Source organism: Physcomitrium patens, chromosome 20 (assembly GCF_059467195.1).
Source record: "Physcomitrium patens ecotype Gransden chromosome 20, ASM5946719v1, whole genome shotgun sequence".
In the NCBI taxonomy this organism is placed as follows: Eukaryota; Viridiplantae; Streptophyta; class Bryopsida; order Funariales; family Funariaceae; genus Physcomitrium; species Physcomitrium patens.
Window position 1 is genome coordinate 7,618,548 of NC_143429.1, and position 14,412 is coordinate 7,632,959.

The 14,412-nt window shown below is 29.8% G+C and overlaps 1 protein-coding gene across 1 annotated transcript; it reads right to left on the minus strand.

Annotated features, from left to right (window-relative positions):
- Positions 1-1,296: 1,296 nt before the first annotated feature.
- LOC112273581 (replication protein A 70 kDa DNA-binding subunit A) lies at positions 1,297-5,578 on the minus strand. The gene is made up of 4 exons (XM_024502520.3): positions 5,263-5,578; positions 4,758-4,951; positions 2,929-4,446; positions 1,297-2,718 (listed from the first exon to the last, which is right to left on the minus strand). The coding sequence occupies exons 1-4, from the start codon at positions 5,335-5,337 to the stop codon at positions 1,848-1,850; spliced, it is 2,658 nt and encodes an 885-aa protein (XP_024358288.1). The 5' UTR covers positions 5,338-5,578; the 3' UTR covers positions 1,297-1,847.
- Positions 5,579-14,412: the final 8,834 nt, after the last annotated feature.

Genomic DNA, 14,412 nt, shown 5'->3' on the forward strand with positions numbered 1-14,412 from the left:
CTATCTAATTATATATGTAGTTATTAGAATAAATACATATGTCTATGACCATATGTTACAAATTTGCTCAATTGTTAAAAAACAAACATACATTGTTTTTAACACATTCAGATCTTGGAAAGCATGCAATTCAAAGGATGTACGCACAACAATAGAAGAAGCATCACCTTAGCTAGGTGCTTGATTACTTATTTAGATGTTGAGAATCTGTAAGGCAAAATTTACAAGCCAAAATGCCAAAAAGACAAGTTGAAAACTAACCAAAGGTGATATCATAAAGGCATGCAGTTTGGACCTCATATGAAGTCAAAAAAAGTAATGGAATCCATGAGAATTTTTATGCCTATGTTGGATTGGTGATACCTTAATATATTTGAAAGTATATTTGCTATTATCAAGAATACAAGGATATTCTTCATATTTCAACATAAATCAACATAATTCAACATTTTTTTTTTTTTGTTGAAATCAATTAGCTTAAAAATTTCTAAAATATTTCTTTTAATAATTATGCTTAGTTTAAAAAACCTTTAATAAGATTTAAATCTCTTTAAATTTCTCTTGTTATTTGCTATTATCAAAAGTTGTTATTCAATAAGAATTATATATTTTATGGTAAATTTTTTTTATTTTTTAACAAGAAAAAAATCACATTAAAATACAGCAATGTAGATTAATGGCTATGCAAACACAAGACTTTCAATCCATGAGATAAACTAGATTGAAAAGATAGATAAACAAGATGTTGAACGAATTTGATTTCGTCTTTATACACTACTAACAAGACTAGAAATTTAAACAATTTAATAACTTTGAATAATTAAGTGAAATCCAATCTTTATTTTAATTTATAACATATCATACGTAATTCAACATAATTTAATTTATCTATGATCAAATAAAATTTTATGACAAGTTATAAAAGAAACCAAAAAATTTAAATAATTAAGACTTTTTTGAAAACTTCTTGAAAATGGTCTTCTTTTTTTTATAAGATTCTTAACAGCCCCCAAAACCTCAAAACCTTCTTACTAAATAAATAATTTAAATATGGATCGGTCAAAGCATTTGTTAGTGATGTAAAAACTAAAATATATATATGAAATAATAAGAAAATGAATACTGTTATGCTTTTTGAGATCACTACATAGCTTTATCGATGGCAACCAGTGTCTACTGTCCACAACCGTGCAGAAACTTTTGGAGCTAATACCAACAATCATGAACCGTGAAAAAACCATCTGATAAAAGTAGACCATATATATCAATATACCAAACAGAGGGTGCCAAAAGGTATGCAGAAAATATCCTCCTCCAGAAACACAAGCAGTTGAAAAATTGTGATATTTACAAAGCTCACTGCCCTCACTCTGTTCAGGCGCCAAGAACAAAACCGCCGAAAGAAGCCAGAGACATGCTAAATTCATTTGCCACTACTTTGTTGGTGTCGATTAGTCTCCTTGCAATGCATAGTGTAATGTCAATGTTTACTCCAGTGAAATCAGGAAGTCTCGTCTTGTCTATCCATTGCACCGCACCGCACCGCACCACACCACACCTTTGCTAGCTACAGTAGTCCTCATTCCTAAAAGAGTTGTATTTTGCCACGCTTTGTATTTTCAACATCGCTCAACTTACTAAGGTAGGATTTAATCGTTGTATAGCCTTGACATCGATAAAGCGCCTCCAAGCAAAGGGCGCTCCGACTGCATCACGACTGTATGCAAACAGGCGCTAGTGCAAATTCGTTCACAATTCTACCTCCAGTATTGCTCCTCTGGTTCTCTTAAATTCATTCTCTAATCCAAACATGTTACGGTGAAAAGAGTGCTTACAGCTCCCCACTCTCAATAGCCACCACCGTAGCCACCACCATAGCCACCCCCTCGACCTCCACCATAACCCCCTCCACCGGAAATTCTTGCACCATAACTACCACCTCCACCTCGCCCACTAATTCCTGTTTGACTAGGACAATCCTTGGCAAAGTGCCCACCTTGGCCACATTTATAACAATTTCCGCCGCCACCGCCGCCAACCCCTCCTCCACCATACGCCGTTGCGCCACCTCCATACCCCGTAGACCCTCCTCCATATGCAGATCCACCTCCTCCCCCAGAATTCGGACAATCTCTAGCGAAGTGCCCTTCCTGTTTGCATTTGTAGCACTCCATGCTACTCCCTCCGCCAGATCCTCCCCCGTAAGAGCTAGCTGCAGCAACACCTCCGTAAGAACTACCACTTCCGCCATATCCTCCACCAAAACCACCTGTTGCTGCTCCATAATTATTTTGTGCCTCCACAGCTGGTTTCACATTGGGTGTCTGGATCGACCCACCATACGCAGGTGTCGCACTTGGGTATACACCTGCAGTACCACTAGTACCAGCTGCCCTATATTCTGGCTCACCTGAATTCAAACTTTTAATCGAGCCCAGCATTAGCTTATTCTCAGACACCCAATCCATACGGTCTACCTTGACCAGTGTGGATTTGGTTCTTTGCTCATCGTTGTATGTCTCTTCTTTGACTTTTAACTTGAATACATGTTTCGTAAATGTAAGCTTTTGTATAGCTTCACTAAACCGCTGTGGCTCATCTTGACTCCATAAAAACAGCTCTTTCGCTGTATGCTGCATTAGTTCCTCTCCGGTCTCCTGAAAGACAGTTATCCATGTTGGGCCGGTATGATCCTGAACTTGAATGCTCAGCAGATACCTGCATTCAATATTGAAGTCCAATTAGCACCGAATTCCAATGGCACATTGAATTATATGAAGGTAACTTAGAAAAGAGGAAAGGAGGAATCTGTACATTTCTGAAATGCAACAAAGATCAAAATCACAATTGAATCACACCTATCAGATGAATAGAAACAATCAACATGTCAAGACATTAAGAAATTGAGAACTAAGGTGCTCAACGGACCTGTAATCACATTCGGGCACAGAACGGTCACATCTATCACAACGCCATGTGCCATCTCCATTATTTGTCACTTTCTTCATACACTGCTTCCCGTTCACCTCAAGAGGACAAGCTGGATAGCAAAAGTTCTCTGGTTTGATATAGAAGACAGTGGCTCTAACTGTTATCCAATCCGGCTTGTCACCTCTACCCAGTCCTTCATCCTTGATAGCTGCGACAGTTTTCCGCTGTTCCAACCGCCCTCCACCTCCACCTTCTCTAGATAGAGAGACGGTCGCAGTATTCTTCCCCTCCCGCTCAAACCAATCCCGAACTCTCCGCGCTTCCGGGTGATCGGGGTTTATTGCCAATTGTGTGGAAGAAATCGTGCCCACAGACTTGCCGCTAAAGTCGCTAACTCGACCAGCTTTCACTGCTAATACGGGATTGGCACCTGAATCACACAGGTCTTGCAATTCTTGACCTTCCTTACTACAGAAACTACCCCACATAGTGAGCTCCACACTACGGTTAGACATATCCTTCATTTGTAAACTCCTTTTCTGCGTCTCAAGACCATTCTTGCGCATGATTGTGGTTGTTGGATTGATTGACATCACCACTCCAACAATATCTATCATGGCGTTGTTCTCCAATGCTTCTACCTCAGAAATTGGTTTGAAGTCGTAGTGCTGTTGAGGTATGGATGAGTCCTCTTCGTAGCAGGGTTCAATTGTAGTCTGTGATTCTAGAAATATTTCCCAATCGTTCTTCAGATGATTGAAATTCTTCTGAGCAGCCTTCAGGGAACCTTTACTGATCAAATATACTTTTCCAACTTCGATACGTTCATGAAATTGATCTACAACGTTGTTAAAACAAGTTGCCCGAATCTCTCCACCATCTGCATCGAGCATATCAAAGGAGAATACTTTGCCTTCTCCTTTTGCGTTGTGAAAGCGCCGAATCTCCCCCTTAGCTGTAATGCGAGCTTTGATGGTCCAGCGTCCCTGATAAGGATTCAGCGCAGCAATCGGAATGATTCTGGCAGGAGCTTCATTCTTCACAATAGGTCCTCGGTTCCCATACACGGGAGCAGGCTGATAGGCAGCCATAGGTCGTCCATAAGCGTTTTGTTGCTGACCTTGCTGACCATAACCTACTCCAACTCCATTGGCAGTAGTATTCTTTGGTAAGCCTAACTCGGGCTTCACTCCTACACCTGCAGAGGAATATGGATTGTAACCGCCTGCTGGTGCTTGGCCCATATTAAAGCCTCCCGCACCATTGGCCAGCCCTGCCCCCAAAGTCTGGCCTAAATTCGTGGCTGCGGGCCTGTATCCAGAACTGCTATTCGCGGGATCCGTTGCAGTGGAGGGAGCGGAAATACTTGGTGATGGTTGCTGCAGCTGAGAGCTCCCTGGACCAGGACCCGGGCCAGGTCCTGCTTGGTGCTCTCCGCCTGCAACCAGGTGCTTCGGATCACCAATAATGTCGGCCTTAGACTCCACGATTTCCATGTTGAGTACTATTATAATTCTGCAACACATAACAAGACAATCCGCAGAACATAACATAGATTGAGGACTTATTTGGATTACTGCAGCAGCTTCGTAACAAAAAAAGACGAAGTCAGTAATGCGTCTAGCCAGCGCTTCTATAACGTGACACAAGCTGTAATAAAGACACTACTGCGTAATCGAAGGATGATGCCTCCACAGTATAACCATAATCCTTGTGAAGGAAGTGATATCATGCAAAACTGCAATAAGATAGCCCATTGGTGTTGAAGGAAAAAATCATCACATCTAAGTCATCACATGAATGCCACTATCCTCAGCAATGCTTACTTTCTATTCTGAACAGTATTGCATATGTATTCCAGCAGCTGCACAATCGAGCCCTTCACAGCCAAATTGTTCTTGACTTTCTCATTCAATTGCGTCGCCAACATTGCTTGCTGAAGGTGCACGCCATCCGAAAGTACCAACCGGAACCGCTCCGTCGTAGTCTGCGCATTCCCTATCTGCCGTATGTCGACAATCTGCGAAGAACGTACAACTTTGAGGACTCTAGACATCACAATATCCACAAAGCAGCTACAACGCCTCCTACCGCAGAGAACCGTATGCCACACGCAACTCGAAACAGACATCTCCAAGCTCCAGAGACAAATGTACCGCTTAACTGAAACTAGAACAAATGCTCATAAGACATGCAAAAAAATTTCCGATCTTCTATCACTGAAGCCCTCCAAAACAAATCTATTACCTACACCTCTATCTCCCACCGCGCACATAGAAACTACAAAAGATCTCTCTACAAAAAAAAACACGAAAGTCCTTTTTCACAAACCTGAAGCACGGGACGAAGCTCGACGTCGCCATTGTTGAGCGCCACAATGGCGTTGGACGTAAGCATCATCGCCATGACTGACGACCTCTCCGATTTCTAACCTAATTCTACTCCCAGTAATATTGAGTGACCAAAGCCCGCATGCTACATGCCGCTAACCTCAGTAATCTCCCAGCTCAACACATCACGCTGGACGGAGTAGCGTTCTATTCCAACAAGGCTCGACAATGTTCAGCAGAGGACGATGCATCCACACAGGCCCCTAATGAAATCACGAGAAGAATAGAAGCTCCAGGCTGCGGAGCAGTAGCTTCTGTGACAGCCTTGAACCCAAGTAAGTCAGATCGCCCCGCCCTTTCTCCTCATTCGGGATATTATCTTCCCGCCACTGAGCCGGAGACTAACTTCCACGAATGTCGTCGTCTTTTTTCATCCAAATGTGTACATCAATCGCAGCTTTCATTCATACACACACATTGCACATCACCTTGACACGTGTCGATTCCTGGATGGCTGATGTTTCTGATGAATATTCGCCGTCGACCATCAGATATTCTGTATTTCTCGACGGGCCGACCCTACCACAGCCGTCAGATACAGATAAAATAGACCACAATAGAATGAAAGGTTCTATTGAGTTTTAGAAATGTCCTTTATACATAGATTCTTTGGAATGATGGGTGGCTTTGTTCACGCAAAAGTGATAGTATTGAACAATTATTCTTCATTGATCTTTATGCAAAATTGGTCTTTATGCAATTATATGTATATGTGTGTAAGTATGTATGTACTTAAAAACTTTGATATATGAGAGATCATGTAATTTACACACAAAAATTTATGTTTAAGTTTTAGAATAAATGTAAATAACCTCTTTTTTAAGAAATATAATAATAAATTAAAAAATATTTTCTTATTCTAATATTTTTAGATTAAATTTTTTTTTAATAAAATAGATTAAAATATTTATCTAATTAGGATTCAAAATTTTATACACAAATGGTATTGTGGAGCTATATATTTATTGTATTATTATTATTATTATTATTATTATTTCAAGTTTTAAGATATTAGAGAAAATATTTACATGTAAAAAAATATACAAACATAAAAAATGTCTATAAAAGTATAAAGATATTTTAAACTTTGTACTTAAATAAAGAAGCTTTAAAATATTACAAATATTTATTATATAGACCTTGTTCTAAATTAAATAAAATAAACTTCAAACTATTAAAAAAAATCAATGACCTTTTGAAAAGAAAAAGAGAAAAAAGAAAAAAAGTAATACAAATATTTAATAATGTATGTGTAAATATTTATTCTATAAACACCTAAAAAATCATAGGTTAATAAATGCAATAACAAAGTTTATAATCAAATTATAACCCACCTAATAAAAAAAAATTCTTATAATTTTAAAATTAAAATTATAGATTTATTAAAAATTTTAAAATAAAATATTTTCTAATTTATATTAATTTTTTTAAAAAAACCAAAGTCTTTTGGAGCTTATAAATCCTTTTATAATATTTTGGGTTCCTATATATTCTTTAAAAATTACTTGAAATTTATTTTGTAGCTTTTCAAAAGCTCCAAAAGTATTTTTTTGGCCCCCTTGTATCTTAAATTTTACTTTAGAATTATAAATAAAAACACATTATGTATATTATTTATTTTTTAGGAGATATCAAAAAAATTATAGACATAAATTAGATTTATATATTATTTTAAATATGTTATATGACTAAAATAAGATTTATTTATCTTTTAAAAGCTACTTAATAAATAATTTATAACTTGGATGTTTGATTTACAAGTTTTATAGTCATCAAAAAGCTTTTAAAAGACCTTTTCTTTGATTAGTATTTGTAGAGACAAGATCAAGATTATTTTTAATTTTAATTTATATATATAATTTTGTATTGTAATATAGTTTTAAGGTTTTTTAATTTCTTAGTATTAACAATAGTTATTATGATTTATTTATTACTTATAAATATTTATATTTTTTAATTTATTTATTCTATCAATAATAAAAAATTATTTTATATTTTTAGAAGTTTTTTATATTTATATCTTTATATCATAAACATACATATTAATACCAATAATTACTAAAAGAAGAAGAGTTAGATAGAAGTAAATAAAAGTAAATAAATTTAATAATATTTTATGGAAAAACTTATTTGAAACTCCATAAATATGGATTTGATTTTACAAGTGTTTGTAGGTGATTGATAGGTTGGAAACTTAGCCAACTAGCTAACTAGCTATTACACATGTTGACTATTTGTTTTACGAATTGGCCACATATTGTATATATTAAAAAAAACTCTTTGCCAATTAAATATGTATCTTGCAAGTCAAATATATGTTGGATGATTTATAAAATGTTACTATATAGCTCTTTAATTAAATAATATATGGACCCAAACTAAGGTCTTCTTCACTCTCATTAATATTTTTTTATTTTTAGTCTTATTTCAAGACTCTCTAATCTTCTTATTTTTGATAATAATTATTCTAGTTTTAATATTAATAAAATAATTAAGATATTATTAAAAAAAATTAATAACATAAGTTTCAATAATAAGAAATAAAAATATATATAAAAAAATATGATATATATCAAAGAGAGATGACAATAGTCAAAATGCCATCAATAGTACTTTTTACCTTCAAAAGTATGACTAAACATCAAAATTTTCTTTTAAAATTATAATATAAAATGCATTGTAGCTTGCCATCTATCTAAAGAACATATTGTTCTCAAATGTCTTCATCCATATTACATTCTCTTAAATGTTATGACAATATTAATTTCTTGTTTAATAATTTAATAAATAATAAATTTTAAGTTGAATCTATTGGTTGATGATTCTCTATTTCTTTAGTAGTACAAATACAAAAAAATCATAAATAAGAATAAAAGATAAAATAAATTTTTTATTAAATATGCTTTTTTAAACTCTTATTCTTGATTTTGATGAATATTATCGATAAAAAAATATTAATCTTGTCTTCTACTTTTGCAAGGTTTCTAGATGGCTTTTATTTGATTTTATCAGTATTATATTAGATCAAATAAAAAAGATATTCTAACTTATTTTAACTTTGTTCAAATCTTAAACTTCTTCGATCTTAAATCTTTGATTATTATTGATTTCTATAAGAAGATAAAATATTTATCTTCTTTTCAATATATCCATTGTTTTGTATGGATTTTTTAAAAAGTGAATGGACTATTCCGCATCTAGTATTGTATTTTGAAGATTATAGACTATTGACCTTCAATCTAATATTTTAATTTTTTAATAATATTTTTTTCTTTAAAGAGAGTAGACTACCTTTCTTTGTAGAAATTTTCATTTTATATTAGAGATTGCAAATTAATTTTTTCTAATTTGACTTATAGATTTTTTTTGAATTGATTATAGAAGGAAAAATTATGAATATTATTCTTAGTGGAAGTGAAAATAGATTTACAACTATTGTAGATCTTTACAAGCTTATCAACACTCTGATGGTGGAAATCTCACATATCTCTAATGTCAACTATAAAAGTAGTATTTTAACTCCTATAGAAGAAGTCAACAATGAAAATCAAAGTCTACACCAAGAAGGTGTACAATTGAAAAAAAACAAGTAAATCAAGTTCACAACTAAATTCAAAAATTCTTCTTATTATAAGTATAAAGGAGGTAAAAACAAGTATGTTGGAGAAGTTCAATAGAACAAGATCAAAGTTTTAAAGATTTCTATAACAAATAAAATTCTATGTAAAGTTGCTTCTTTCTCAATACTCTTATTAATTTACTGAAGTTGGATTTATAGGTGCACTTCTCTTTGAAAGTGTTCTCTTTTGATTTATACTTTTTATGGAAAATGATTCATGACTATTTTATAAATTAAATTTATTCTTGGAAGTTTTTAAGGCTACATTTGGAGACGGTGATTGAAAAATGGTAGCAGAGATCAAATTTATATTTTTATGAGAAGAATTACATTGAGCAACCATATATGTTGCTAAATTCTAAAACCTTGCTTGCAATATAGATTGGAATAACAAGGCCCTTATTAATCAATTTTGATATAATTAAAAGATAATGTCAATTATTTACTGTTGGTAATACCAAAAATATACTTATGACAATAATTTATTTCTCAAGCCATTGCATGTAACAATAAATTCTTTGAAAGATGCTAAGAATAAATATTTGATTAAAGAAGTACAAACCAAGTTATGGCAATAGATTCTAAATGCATAGAAGTTTATTTATCAAGACCAAAATCTATGCAAATTGTCATGGTACATTTCAAATTTCTTATTGAACAAGAAAAGACTTAATGCCATAAAGAAAAATTGTGCTTATATTGTAAAGAACCTAAGCACATTGGTTAACATTATCCAAAGAAGCAATGCAACTATAAAATGAGGAGCATGGTTGCAAAAGAAGATAATATGTCAAAAAACCATTTTATCTAACTATAATAGAGACCATATGATTAAAATCTTATACAATACCTAATAAAGGTCATATCTTCTCTTTAGATTCTTCACCTTGTTTTACAATAGAAATTTGTTTAGGACCAAAAAACCACAAAGTCTTAGCCTTGTTAAATTTAAGAGTCTCAACTTTTTTTTTTATAGACAAAGATTTTGTTAAAAAATAAGAAATATTTTTAGCTAAAAAAATCAAATGTATGCATGTAGAAATAATTGATGGTAATTTATTTTCTTCTAATGATGTCATCCATGAAATTATTCCTTTAGATATAATAAGTAAAGATCATAAAAATTTATTAATATTTTATTTGATTACATTTCTTTTGAATTCAATTATTTTAGGATTATTATGGCTAAAAATATATAAACTCTAAATAAATTAGATTTTTTATAACCTTAATTTTTCTTATCGTTTAATCTAAAATTTTGGTAGTTAAGTAAAAATCTATAAATCTAATACATTCAAATCCTTGTTGGTAGGTATATAAGCTTTCATGTATATTGTAAAAGAAGAATAAAATTTTATTATATATCATACATCTATTTTTGATGGGAAAAAAAATTTGAAGTAGCATTCTTAGCCAATATTAAGATTATCAAGACATTTTTGGAAAAAAAATATGGATATTCTTTCAATAACCTTTAAAAATGACCTTAACTACCATTTGGATCAATCTATAGCCTACCACAAAACAAGTTGGCTGCACTTAAGAAGTATATTGAAAAGAACTTAGCCAAGAACTTCATTTACTATTCTAAATTTTCAAAAATGGCTTCTATCTTATTTGTGAAGAAAAAAGAATAGATCTTTGTGAATGTATGTGGACTATTGAAGACTCAACAAAATTATCATTAAGAATAGATATCCTCTAATTTTGATTTTAAGACTTTTTGATCAACTCAATTAAGTAAAGGTCTAAATTAAAATAGATTTTGACTCTATATTTATGATAGTAGATTAATTCATTAAGATGGCTCATTTTGTACTATGTACAAATTTTATCATAGGTGAAAAAAAAAACTAAGCTTTTTCTTGACAACATCTATCACTATCATAGATTATTAAGGGATATTATATTGGATAGGAGGATGCAATGTGTATGAAGATTTTGGAGAATATTTTTTAAGACATTGAAGATGGATATAAAATTATCTTTGACCTTTTATCTTCAAACTGATAGACAAAAAAAATATGTGAATTAAGTTTTGAGATAGTATTTGAGATGTATCATGAACTATTACTAAGATGATTGGAGAATTCTTTTGCTATTGGCAAAGTTTACATAGAATAATTTGATACATTCTTTTAATTAATAAACACCTTTCTTTACCAATTATGATTATCTTCTATAATTTGATACTTTTGACTTTTTAAAAGTTGATAATCCTACTATGAAAGATTTGGTAATTTTTTTATTAGAGTTATATGCAATAATAAAAGTAAAACTAAAAAAAATCAAGACTAACAAAAAAATCAATGTGGATGCTTATTGCAAGGAACAACTCCAACTCTATGTTAGCAACAAGGTATGATTATTTTATCATATTATCAAGACTATTTGTTCTTGTGAAAAATAATATTATCATAGATTTGAATTTTTTTATATATAAATAGATTAATCTATTTGCTTATTGATTGTATCTATCAGAGTCTATGAAAATCTATTCTATATTCTATGTATCTTTTTTTGAGCCATTCAAGACAATAGATATATCAAAAGACAACAAATTCCACTTTTTTTTTCTAGGTCTAGAATGAAAAATTATTAGTGGCTTAGAAGACGTACTCAACTAACTTTGAAAGAAACAAAGACTAGAGTATGTTGCAAATATAATTTGCTATATTTTAGACTTTTTCAACATATGATTACTATTCCTTGTAGAAGTCATCTTTAAAAAAAAAAAAAACAATGTCATGGACATAAATATTTATTCTAATAATTATTTAGATATTATGAGTAGATAAATGTATGTTAATTTAATAATATCTTAAAATAAAGCTTCTTAAAAGCTATATAGATGCAATTTCATCTTTATACATGTCTATATGTAATTAATAGATTAAAAATCTTATCAATAAATTTTCCACATGTTGCATTTATTAGTAGCTTATGATACAAGCTAATGATGTGGCTCATGTATAGAAAATTTGACTTCTAAGTTAAGACATGTGTCTTATAAATTAGACACATGTTAGAGGTCTTATAGAACATTATCACGTAGCTTCTAATTAAGTAGTATATATTAATGCAAGAATAAAGTCATCTTCATTCATCTCAATACTTTTCTAGTCTTTAGTCTTATTTCAAGATTTTCTACTCTTCTTATCTTTGACAATAGCTATTTTAGTTTAATATTATACCATCATTGAGTAATTTTTTAGTCTTTTTGATATTATAGTTATATTATAGTGACAAAATAGTATATTGATATTATAGTTCTTTGAGATTCATATCCTTAATAATTTGTCTTTCTAAAATTTTTTATTTTTGAAATGTCAAAAGTATGAAGTCATAGATAATAACCATAATTAATATAGAAGGATGATTTTTGAATAAAAAAATATATTATATTATTATAAGTAAATTTTTTTAATGAGAAAAGGATTATTTTATTATTTTAATGGTAATAATTGCTATATTTTAGATATTTTTTTAATATTTTTTTGTTCATCTATTAATTTATAGATAGAAAATTAAAGTTGATTTAATATCTACTTTTGTTATCTTAAAAAGAACTTTTTGAGATTTCATTAAAAATTGACTTTGTTTATTTATTATTATATCTTTTAGCAATCTATAATACCTAAAAATATTATTTAAATTTTTTTAATTGTTTCTTTACTTTTGATAGAATTTTTTTATATGTTATAAAATATGCTATCTTAGCAAAACAATCTACTACTCCAAATATAAAATCATAAGAATTTGAAATTAAAAGATCCATAATAAAAGCCATAGAAATAAAAGACCATCATTGTTTTAGTAGAAATAATGGTTGAAAAAGTCTATAAGATCAATAACAAGGAATTTTTTTTATCTTGAACAAATATTAGATGATTTTACAAAGTCTTTAACTGCCTTTCATATTTGAAGCTACTAAAAATCTCTAAAGATTAATTCTATGGTCTTGTTATATCCAAAATACCATGCACTTAAAAAGTTGTAACAAGGTAAAAGAACTTGTTATTGTACTTCATTATATAGAATACATAAAATTATTTAATAACAAAATAAATTATTCTTAAATTCAAACTTAAAAATATCATAAAGTTTTAAAGTAATATTATTAATATCATGAGCAAAAAGATCTTATGAAATATTTGATTGGATCTGATTAAAAAATGTTGAATCAATAACCAACAATAATTTCAATACTCAAAGATAAAATTACTTTCATTTTAAAAGAAGAATTTTTTGTCAATCAAAAGTTGAATCTTCTTCTTTTGGTGCAAGATAAGAATGTTTAGAAAAGACATCATATAAACTTTGTTGTTTTCTTGCCTAATAAATAATATCAAATATAAGTCTTGGCAAGAACATACTTCAACAACCTTGATGACAATTAAAGATGTATGTTGATATAAAGTACATGAGGTTCTTATAATCTATATAAAAAATAACTTGGCTAAAGCACCTTTAAAATGAAATGGCTACTTTTGAAAGAAATTGACAATTACAAAAAAAAACTTGTAATAGACCTTATAGTTGATCTTGGTTTTAAAACTTTTTTTGAATAAAAAATTAGTGAATAAAGTTTATTATTTATTTCTATTTATAGTAATATTATATTTAAATAAATTAAACATATATATTTCCATAAAAATATCTAATAAAAATTAATACAAGTCGAAATGAATGAAAAAATAAAAATTATTTCTAAAGCTTCAAATATTGCTTCAACTTTTGTATTCTATTTAAATTTTTCTTTATAAGTCAAATATATAAATATAATTAAAAATTGAAAGTATTTCTTAATAAAAAATTATAATAATTAATAAATTCTAAAAAATATTAGATATTTCTTATTATTCATGTGGTGCATATATTATAAACTTATTTGTAAGTTATACATGTGTCAAATGACCTATAGAATATTGCCACATAATCTCCTAATTAGATAGTATATATGAGAGCTTGACTAAGACTTTCTTCACTCTTATCAATGCCTTTCTTATTCTTAGCCTTGTTTTAAGAACCTTTAGTTTTTTTATATTTGATAATATTAATTTTAATTATTATCTACTAATTATTTTAAATTTATTTACTTCTTTTTTTTTAAATACTACAAATGTATACTACTCACATAGAGTTTTGTTATGATTCATATCTTTGACAGCTTAATAAAAATAATAATTTTTTATTCTTTTTTTGTTTATCTCACTTCTTTTATTGTATTTTAAAGGTTGCAAACTATCCACCTTTAAATTCATCTTTATTTTTTTATTATATATATATATATATAAGAGAGTAAAATATTTATCTTTATAAAAAGATTGATTTGATATTAGAGGTTGTCTATTATTTTTATATAATTTGATTGGTAGGTTTGCTAAAAATTTCTATCATAAAAATAGAAGATAAATAAATTATAGATGCTACACTTAATAGAAGTAAAATTATTTTTGCAACTATCGCTGA

What these genes read in the sequence shown, in the direction of transcription:
- LOC112273581 (XM_024502520.3), bottom strand. Translation starts at nt 5,337, where the DNA reads ATGGCGATGATGCTTACGTCCAACGCCATTGTGGCGCTCAACAATGGC. An exon ending in AATACTGTTCAGAATAGAAA is followed by an intron (nt 4,447 to 4,757) that starts GTAAGCATTGCT and finishes TATGTGTTGCAG; the next exon opens with AATTATAATAGTACTCAACA. An exon ending in GTGCCCGAATGTGATTACAG is followed by an intron (nt 2,719 to 2,928) that starts GTCCGTTGAGCA and finishes TATTGAATGCAG; the next exon opens with GTATCTGCTGAGCATTCAAG.